The sequence below is a fragment of the Hibiscus syriacus genome, unplaced genomic scaffold, assembly GCF_006381635.1.
Source record: "Hibiscus syriacus cultivar Baekdansim isolate YM2019G1 unplaced genomic scaffold, ASM638163v2 tig00002840_pilon, whole genome shotgun sequence".
Lineage (NCBI taxonomy): Eukaryota > Viridiplantae > Streptophyta > Magnoliopsida > Malvales > Malvaceae > Hibiscus > Hibiscus syriacus.
In genome coordinates this window covers 2,217,882-2,229,277 of record NW_024061947.1, presented here as the reverse complement: position 1 = coordinate 2,229,277, position 11,396 = coordinate 2,217,882, and the positions used below count along the sequence as shown (strand labels likewise).

General features: G+C 34.9%; 1 protein-coding gene across 1 annotated transcript; it reads left to right on the top strand.

Moving 5' to 3' along the window:
- Positions 1-7,146: 7,146 nt before the first annotated feature.
- On the top strand, positions 7,147-8,631 carry LOC120154377 (cytochrome P450 94C1-like). The gene has a single exon (XM_039166157.1). The coding sequence runs from the start codon at positions 7,147-7,149 to the stop codon at positions 8,629-8,631; it is 1,485 nt and encodes a 494-aa protein (XP_039022088.1).
- Positions 8,632-11,396: the final 2,765 nt, after the last annotated feature.

Genomic DNA, 11,396 nt, shown 5'->3' with positions numbered 1-11,396 from the left:
TATGTCTTTATAGGGAGATACATAGGCTGGCCGAATCATCTTGTATTTATTCGGCCATGTCTCTCCATTTTCTATAAATAGGAAAACATTCCATCATTTGTAACTAGACCTTTTTATTCAATTAAAGTGAGATTATTCTCTTCTTAAGTCCTGGTGACTTTTTATCGACTTATCAAGTATTTTATACTTGTGGCGTCAACCCCTTCCTTTCATCTTGATACTTCTGGTTCCTAGTTCATATAACTAGTGGGTCAAAGTACTTAACACCATCCCTTGAAGAAACAATATAAAGATTGGGTCTATGCTCTATATAGCATTGGTTCTTCTTTGAGATTTCTTCAAGATACTATCCTCACAACCATCCTTTTATTTCATCACCATAACCATAGCCTTATCAACTATCTTCCGCTTCCATTACTCATTATTTAAATAGCCTACCAATTCACCCATACGTCTACCACCCTTAACCATTCTATTTTTGAGCCATTCACTTTGCAGGTTGTTTTGCTTCCTTCCTAGATCCACAATCATTTGAAAAAGGTAAAAGTACCTTACATCATGATATCCTTCGATTTGGACAGTGGTCTTCAACGACGGTGACCCACATGGTAGTTGCTGATAGGAGCTCATGCACTAGAGGAGGCGGCTAGCTAGTAGCTTATCCTTGGCTAGGCAGCGACAGTTGATGGCCCTAGGGTTATGATGAAACCCTAGGGTTTTTGAAATCATCTAGATCATTGGATCTCTCCAGATCCAAGGTTGGGAAAGAGCGGCGGTTGGAGCATTAGGGTAAAACCCTAATTTTGGTGTTATATGGGTCCTCTATTTCCAATTTGATCGTACGGTTGTGATGGAGTGACGCTTGAAGAAGATGTGAAAACCCTAACTGTTGGGTTCTGAGCTTTTCAGGTTGAATTGTTGTTGGGCTTCCGGGTTGTTAGCTGTAAATGGGGCTCCGGGTCAATTGTAACTGGGCCTCCGGGTTATAATTTGGCCTTGGGTTTATATTTGGGTATTGTGCTTTTAATAATATATATAATTATTTAATAATAATAATAATATATAGATATGGATATGGATATAATTTGGGACGAAAATGATTGTCTACAAATAGTAGATAAAATTATAACTGTAAAAATTAATTAATATCATAACAATAGAAACAGAAACAACTAGGATTACGTAAAACTAACCTTGTTTGATACTCAGTAAATAATCAGGGACACCCCGAGTCTCTTTAGTAGAATACGATAGTCAGTGGATATCCAATTAGTGCCAAGGCACTTTAGTAGCTGACTAGGTGCAGATGCCCCAAGGCTTGACGGAGTAAGTTGACGGGTCTACATTTTTGATGCAACTAAAAATATCACCCAAACACCTGAGCATAACTCAAAAAGGGTACAGGGGTGTGTGAGCTCTGGTATGAAGAACCCACATCCGCACCATGATGTCTACTTCAATAAGTCAGATCAGTGTTTCCATGTCTTATACCTATGGCGCTCATATGCTCATCTAGTGAATACATGTAGTATAGTACAGTTATTAGTATGGCACTGAGCTCGTAAGCTCAACATATGGAATGTGTTTCCGTATGCAAATTCTTAGGGGATCAGTTCATGAGCATCGTCATCACCAGATATTCCAACTCAATAGATATCTTCAGAGTAAATCTTGATTTGTATTAGAGGGCATGTACTATTGTAGACCCTTAGTATAGTACGCCTTGATTAGGGTGTTACATTTAGTGATATCATAGCCTCGGGTTTAATCCTTTCTTGGACCCGTGGATTAGAGTCAGTCAGCGTTTATACATGTATATACATCTAGAGAGTCAAGAGTACTATAATAACTGGTATGATTATAAAGACCTCCCTTTTTTCTAATTTCATACAAAACCCATGGTAGACGACCCATCATATAATCAGGATGGCAGAGACGAAAGTCATACCTCACTAGTAGCTGACACTGGAGACGAGTTTATCCCATATATTGAGCAACTTGAGGTACCAATAGATGAGGTGGTACAAGAGGCGACCTTTTTTAGGGACCTCACTTACGTACTTAGACAGATCGATAGGTCCTTATCTAGTACTTCAACTGCACCACCTCCCCAACAAGTACCCTCAGCCCAGCTAGTGACAATACCCTATGAGTCCCAATAAAGCGGCTCCGTAGATATAAGACTGTTGATTTCTTTAGTTTTGGGGATGACTATCTCATAGCAGCAGACCAATGGCTTAGAGAGAAGCTCTACACCCTCATACAGTTACATTTTACCCCCATAAAAGCAAGCTTGAGTGCATCATCGCTCAACTCAAGGGTGACGTAATAGATTTGTGGGAGATAATCGAGATCGTTATAGAGCCAGAGAGACTGACGTGGGAGTAGTTCCTTATAAAGTTCAGACAGAAGTACATCGGGGAGGCTCACAGCGATGATCTAAGAGAGCAGTTTGTGTATTTGGTTTAGAGGGATCAGATAGTTATGGAGTATGAGTGCGAGTTTCTTTGGTTAAACAGATAGATCTCCATATAGGAACACTGCTACTATAGGTTCAGGGAAAGCCTACACCTTGACATCTTTTCGCACCTAGCAAGCGACCTCCTAGAGTCTTTGCCTTATTCCACCAGGCTAAGGCGGTTGAGAGGGTCCTTAACAGCATTTTTCACTTTACCCAATTTTTTTTTTTTTTAAATTTAATTCTTAAAGTTTCATATACTTTCTTTAGAAACCGTTAGTTTTATTAGAAAATTAAAATTTTAATCACATAATTAGGATATTTTCTATAATCGTTAACTCAAAAGTTAGTCACATAAGATCATACAATGATCGTACAATGAAAATATTAAAAACCTAATGAAAGAACTCGAACAAAAAATAAATACAAACATATCAAACCACATCGGTAAACGAACCACAAAAAGAGATAAAATTACTGAAAGAACACCAACAAATCGCAAATTAAAATCAAGTGAAGTAAACAAACTATTCACAAACGCAAAACTGCATATCTAAATTTAATATGAGGGTCCAAAGCATGGAAAAGCAGCATGATAACAATTAAGCGACATCCTAGTCAGTCGTGACGATAGAAAATTCAACCCTAAAAAATATAAACTAAAACAATGGTGAAACAATCGAAAACGTTCCATAAAGACAGTTAAAAACATGTCACAAAGATAAGAAAAAATATATCATACAAAATTATTAAAAAACTAAAAAATTAATAAAAATGATAAAATAAAGAAAACTAATGATTATCGATGGTAGGCGACTAACACAAGACTGATGCCTACCATCGGCATTGCAAAGATTGAAAAACAATTTAAACGGCGCAAAGAAATAGAAGAAACTAGAGTAATTAGCCTAAATTAAACTTTATTTTTAAATAAGTTTTTTTTATAGAAACCACTAGTTTTATTCAAAATAAAAAATATCCCAATTATAATAAAGATATATAATCATAATTGTAAACTAATCATATAATTAGGACAATTTCCTATAATCATTGAAACAAAACTAGTTACTTAAGATCACATAAGGGCCATACAAGGAAAGATTAAAACATAACCAAAAACTCGAACAAAGATAGATACAAACAAATCTGATTACATCGGTAAACGAACTACAAAAGGGAATCAAGCTACTAAAATACCACTGACAAAACACAAATAGACTCAAGTGATGTAAAAAATATATTCACGAACGTATAAACATGTATCCAAATTCAACTAGAAGGTCCAAAGCATGAAAGATCAATAATATAACAGATAAGTGATATTTTGGTTAGTCGTTGCGATGTCAAATAATCCTTAGAAAAATATAAATGAAAATAATAACCAAATGATCGAAAAACGTGTTAAAATACAGAAAAGCGTGTTAAAAGAGAAAAAAATATGTCATAAAAGTAGATGAAAATGTGTCATACAAACAGATTTATTGAAATTAAAAAAAAAAATAAAAGGACAACAAAAAATATCAACGATCGACAACTAACATGAAAGTTAATATCGCCGTCGATCAATAAAGATAAAAAAAAGATGAACGACGTAACAATAAGAAAAAATTAGGAGAGAGAAAAAATATCAACCTACAACGATGCTTAAGTCTTAATTTTAAAATAAGCTTTTTAGATTATCAATTAATGACTAATATTTTTATTAATGTAACTTGATAACATTAATGACATAACTTAAAAAGTTAATCAAATGTGGAAACTTTTTAATTTTATTTTGAATGCATAAAATCGTTTTATAGTAATGTTTTAATGGTTATAAAATATAATAGTGTAATAAAAACTTGAATAAAATTGATAACTTCAACATTCATCCATGACTATGTAATCCCAGGGCCGGGTTGCAGTTCGCTGCTAATGCCGTCTAATTGACCGAAACGCCTGAATCATGCTGTTGTTTTCCCAAACTTTTAAGTTTAGAGAAGGAAAAAAATAGTTCAAATTAACTCTTACTGTGCTTAGACAAATTTTAAATTATTTTATTTTTATTAATGAAGTAGTGGATTATAATTTATGAGACTCGTACATTGATGATACAGAAATATAATTTTGGGTAAATTACATCGTTCTTCACTTAACTTTATTCTCTCTCTTATTTTACTCACCGTATTTTTAATTTTTCTAATTTACTCACTGAACTTTATAGGTTTAATCATTTTGTTCACTCTGTTGTTATCTCTATAACGTGGTGATGATGTGTTATTATTTATTATTATTTAATAAAAAATAATTAAAAACATAAAGGATAAAATACATCGTTCTTCACTGAACTTTACTCTCTCTCTCTCTCTCCTAGTTTACTCACCCAACTATAAAATAAAAACAGAAGGTGGTCAGATGTCACTGTCAACTGTCATAAATAGTGGTCGTTTGGTCCAAAATTTCATGGGTCGTTTCGCCTTGACACCCTAAGTCCAAATCAGACCTCTATTTTGTCGGAACTTGCTCCGAAGTCCACGAATTAGAGATTAAAAATGAGGAAGCTGAAATGTTTTAGTCGAGATTCATGGATTGTGAAACAACCAACAGATTCAGACTCATACGGTTGAGACGAATCGACCTATGAATTTTGACACTGAATGGACACAATCAACAATATTAGACGGTGGCCGGATGAAAAATGATATGGTGACTGACGGCGGCAACTGATTACCTTATGAGAAAATAACCTCAATGACCAAAAATGTCTTATATAGGATTTTAACCAACTTTTTTTGGATTTGCCAAAATGACCAACTAAATCGCAATGCGATCGATAATTCGCAACGCGATCTCCGGTATCGCAAATAAGTTTCCAGATTCGCAACGCGAACTTCGACTATCGCATTGCGATTTACATATTCGCATTGCGATAGTCCAAGTTCGCGTTGCGATTTATTCCAAGTTCGTTGCGATAGTCGAAGTTCGCGTTGCGATTTATTCCAAATTCGTTGCGATTTATTCCAAGTTCGCGTTGCGAAGTTCGCATTGCGATTTATTCTAAATTCACGTTGCGATAGTCCAAAATCGCAACGACGGTAATGCATTTGTTTCTTAAGAATTTTCTCTAAAAAGATAGTATTCGCGCGGACGTGTCGAAGACACGTATTACCACGACCACGACCCGAGACGAGACAGACGGCGGTGGCGGCGACACGCGAGAGTACCCCTTGTTCTCTATCACTCAACAAGGAAGTGGGAAAGCCAAGCCTTAAATACCATTCCCAATAGTGTTTCCAATACTATGTGGGATTGAGCATTACCAACACTTGTTCCCAATACTATGTGGGATTGAGCCTTAAATAGTAATATTATTTTTGAATGTTTTGCTTAAAATTGCAATAATTGTGATTGATTGTAGATTGACATTTAATTATGACATATTTAATCGTATAATACTAATGCAATTGGTTGCTGATTCAGTTGTTTTAAGGTGCATGATTGTTAATTGTTTCCTGAATAATCACATTGTATTGGAAACAAGTGTTGGTAATGCTCAATCCCACATAGTATTGGAAACACTATTGCGAATGGTATTTAAGGCTTGTCTTTCCCACTTCCGTGTTGAGTGATAGAGAACAAGGGGGACTCTCGCGCGCCGCCGCCACCGCCGTCCGTCTCGTCTCGTCTCGAGTCGGGTCGGGTCGGGTCGTGGTCGTGGTCGTGGTAATACGTGTCTTCGACACGTCCGCGCGAATACTATCTTTTTAGAGAAAATTCTTAAGAAACAAATGCAATACCACCAGTCGTTGCGATTTTGGACTATCTGCGAACTTGGACTTGGACTATCGCAATGCGATAGTCGACTATCGCATTGCGATTTACATATTCGCATTGCGATAGTCCAAGTTCGCATTGCGATAGTCGAAGTTCGCGTTGCGAATCTGGAAACTGATTTGCGATATCGGAGATCGTGTTGCGAATTATCGATCGCATTGCGATTTAGTTGGTCATTTTGACAAATCCAAAAAAAGTTGGTTAAAATCGTATATTATAAGGCATTTTTGGTTAATGAGGTTATTTTCTCTTACCTTATTTGCAAAGTAGAGAGAAAATGGGTGGAAAGAAAAGGATTCGAAACGAAATCATTTTGGTGTATATTTGAGTTTTTCCAAATGACATCTTTTTTATGCTTATGCCATGTAATAACACCGTTAAAAAGTTAATGGCAGTGTGAGAAAAATAATTCAATTTGTAAAGCTTAGTGGTCAAATTAAAAAAATTAAAAGTATGATGAATAAAATAAGAGAGATGATAAAGTTTAGTGAGCAATGGTGTAATTTACCCTATAATTTTTAATTATCAAATTCTTCTCAAAACATGATTTCTTTTACCCAAAAAAAATTGGTGGGTCATATTTTGACAAGAATAAAAGCAAAAAGCACGTGGATTGATTGTTCCCAAATTACATAAGTTGGCCACAGTACAAGTACTGATCCACTGTCACCTGCCTCCTGTAACCTATTTTGATCTTTAGCATAAATGGGATTCTATTTTCCAATATCTTTTAACTATATATTCACCTTTTTCAATTTTATTTAGTGTTCTTCGTTCTCTTTGAAAAGCCACTTTAATGTTTTAAATAACAAATTTTCAGAATCTGATTCATAAGATCTTTATTTTCTCTCTCTTCTTCTTAACTTTCTTCCCCTATGGAAGTTGAAGCGTCCTGGTTCTTCACTTTTCCAATCCTAATCTGTCTTTTTTATCTATTATTTCGTTCACTAATCAAGCCGAAGCTATGGTGCAACTGTGAGATTTGCAGTGCTTATCTGAGTTTGAGTTGGACAAAAAAATTTCATAATCTTTGCGATTGGTACACTCACCTGCTGAAGAACTCGCCTTCAAAAACCATCCATATCCATGTTCTTAACAACACAATCACAGCAAACCCAGAAAACGTAGAATACATGCTCAAAACAAACTTCCATAATTTCCCAAAGGGGAAACCTTTCTCTATGATCTTAGGCGATTTCCTCGGTCGTGGGATTTTCAACGTAGACGGTGAGCCCTGGTCGTTTCAGAAGAACATGGCGACACTAGAGCTTGGGAAACACTCAATAAGGTGTTATGCTTTTGATATCATTAACAGTGAGCTCAAAACTAGGCTTATCCCATTACTATCGTCACTTTCAGAAAAGCAAGTATTGGATTTACAGGAGGTTTTTAGAAGGGTTTCGTTTGATATCATTTGCTGGCTTTCTTTCGGGATCGATCCTAGATGCCTTGAGCTTTCATTACCCATGTCTGATTTCTCCAGGGCTTTTGATATAGCCTCCAGATTGTCTGCTGAGAGAGCGATGAATGTTTCTCCGCTTGAATGGAAGATCAAACGGGCGTTGAATTTAGGCAGTGAGAAAGAACTAAAAAGAGCCATCGAGATTATCAATCTTTTAGCCAAAGAGGTGATTAGAAAAAGGCGAAAAATGAGGTATTCAACTGGTGATGATCTTCTCTCCCGTTTCATGTCCACCGTCAACGATGAAACTTACTTGAGAGATATTATTATAAGCTTTTTATTAGCCGGTCGTGACACTGTGGCGTCGGGTTTAACAAGCTTGTTTTGGCTGCTCGGAAAACACCCGAACGTAGTGTCGGCCGTTAAACGAGAGGCGGATCGAGTTATAGGCGAAAACAAAGACCTAACGAGCTACGATCAAATCAAAGAGCTTCACTATTTGCAAGCAACAGTGTATGAGAGTATGAGACTTTACCCTCCGATTCAATTCGATTCCAAGTTTTGTCGAAACGACGATAGATTACCCGATGGGTGTTTGTTGAAGATGGGAACTAGGGTTACTTATCATCCCTACGCTATGGGTCGGATGGAAGAGATATGGGGTTCGGATTGCTTGGAATTCAAGCCGGAAAGATGGTTGAAACACGACGGCGTTTTCTTCCCCGAAAGCCCTTTTAAGTACCCAGTTTTTCAGGGTGGATTCAGGGTTTGTTTGGGGAAAGAGATGGCGCTTCTAGAGCTGAAAATGGTGGCGCTTTCGCTCCTCCGACGGTTCCAAATCAAATTAGTGACAACAAACAACCGGCAACCACAATTCTCCCCGGGGCTCACCGCTACATTTAACAGTGGACTCCCGGTTCTGGTATGGCAACTCAATCATAAAATCTCTTGTCAATAAAATCAAATAATAATGTTATTATTCAAAAATTTTGATAGTACTAAAATAATAATTCAGATATTAGAGTGATGTGAATGTTACCAGAAAGTTCATCCTGATGGTGAAGCAAATTGCAAAGTGGCGTGTGATTTAATGGCCAGTATGTACCTGAGTAAGCTGTTTATATATGCGTGTATATATATTCAACATTATGCATCAACCATTAAAGATGTCATCTGATAATTTGTATGATATGACATTAGATCCATCTTATTCTTGTACTGGAACAGGTGGCCGTTGTTCTTTTCTATTTTTACTTTTTAAATGTCGAAACTAGATGAATTTTTATCCTCCAATTAGTGGATGTATCTTTCCTACTTTCTTTTATCTGTCCTTCAGTTCAGGCACAATCGAAATTTACTTTAATAGACGCAGCTATTGTTACTAAAAATTGAAAATATCTAAAAATATAATAAAAACTTATAATTTATCATAATAAATTAAATATACAATTAGGACATTTCTTGTAACATTGAAACTATCTATTTTAGATCATAAGAGTACCCACATGAAAAAGGTTAAAAATCCAACCAAAATACTCAAATAGAAAATAGATATGAATAAATTTGATTACATCGATAAACAAACTATAAAAGGGAATTAAATTATTGAAAGACTAGCGAGAACCGTAAATCAGAGCTGAGCAATAGTGAGAAAATATCTACGAACGCAAAATCGCACATTAAAATTCAATTTGAGGGTCTATAGCAGGGAAGATCAACAGGATTACAGATAAGCACAATCTTGATCAGTTGTGGCGTCACCAAATCTCACTATGAGAAAACATAAATAAAACACGATTAAACGACCGAGAAAGAAAACGAAAAACATGCCACAGTGGCAGAGGAAAATGTGACTCGAAGGCAGAACTATTCTTATTAAAGAACTAAAAGAGACAAAAAGAACCGATAGACCATGATGAGCATCGTTTTACTCGTCAAATAAAATCGTCTTCTCAAAGTAAATAATAGAAATAAGTAGCAAAGTGGAGAAAATGGTCGATCCACGAGGACTTAAGAATTCCCAATATAATTTTACGTCTTGATTCTAATCCATGCAACTACAATAAAAATAAATAAAAAAGGGGTTTGGCTAATGAGAGACCAAGAAAAGTAATAATTAAAGAATTAAAATTGAAATAAAATAAAAGGAAACATAAGTTAAGATTGAAAACAATAACGAGAAAATCGCCTCGAGCTAGCTTTGTTTCAATTTCGTTCGATCATCGAAATGAATTTTTACTCCGGGATTCAAGTCGTTTGTAGTCTACAAGGCCCAACCCATTGTAACTTGCCTTTCTTTTTAGTAACCGATCTTTCCAAGTCACTCTTCGAAAATTGATTTTTGAATGGACTAACCACAACTATTGCCGTTAGAACAAACAATTTATGTTTTGGAAAAGCCTGACTCAGATTATGTTGTCTCGTAAAGAATCGAATCCGACCTCGATTTCCTTAGCGGACCGCCTCTAAGTGTGTTCACGGGAGGTCGAATATGCCACAGGTCGATCCCTCCTCCCAACTATAAATTAAAAGAACATCCATATCAACGTTGACTTTTTTTTTTATATGAAAGCGTTTTAATTTTGAAAGCAAGGCCGATTGTCAAACTAATAAAACAGAAAACCGAGAATGTAACCAGAAGAGTCTTAAGTGCTTTTCAATTCTCACTTATAAAATCGAGTCATTGCTAGCTCTTGGCCAATAAGAAAATTAGCTAAGCATAGTAGAAACCATACTTAGCATGTTTTGTAAAAGCGAGAAAAAACTTAAAGTAAGAAAACGAAATGAAAAGGAAAAAATGTTTATAAAAATAAAAAAAGAAGATAACAAAGAAGAATTCAAGAGATAATCCTTAAGCTTACCCTAAGGAGGGTATTTATAAGCTTCTAAATCCTAAAAATATTCTGAAATTTAAAATGAAATAATCCTAAATTTTAAAGATAATTCAAATGATTTTAAATTCAAACTTAAAAATTAAATCTCCTAAAATAAATCCTCAGATCATGCTGACTAGGCTGCTCTCAGAATCTTCCTTGTGCTGACTGAACCTTCTAGAAACTGCCACATCAGACTCGCGTCATGCCAACGTATCAAGTCGCGATCGGAAAAAAAAACGTAGAATGAGCCCTTTTGCTATCAATTCTGGAAAACAGATCACTACACAAAAATAAATGAAACAAAATCCAAATCAGCAATGATATATTCATAAAAGGGAGGAAATAACAATATAAAGGTAACAATTTAAAATGCTCATCAGATCACAATCATTATCAAAATCGGTATTGTCATCGACTAAATAAAATAAAAAATTGATGTCTATAAAAAACACTACAAAATCTAAAGAAAAAGATGCATAATCTAATTGGTAAAAGTAATGTTGATTAATCTTTTTAAAAAAACAGGTAATGTTGATTAATGGTTTTTAGATGTTAAGTTTTGAAATTTAAATTTAGGAGATGCAAGTTTTGAATATTATTTTTATTTTCAAGTTTAGAGATAATTTATATAATTACATATTAAATTAATATTTTTATATCATATTTGATTTAAAGATTTTAATTAGTTGAGATGCTATATTATAATTATTTATAATATAACATTGAATTAGAGTTAATATTGTGTTACGTTGTTGATTTGTTTGACATGAATGTAAAATTAAAATATTTGGTTGAAAGAATATAAGATAGGAAAAATATATATTTTACCAAATTGTAACAAGTTGAA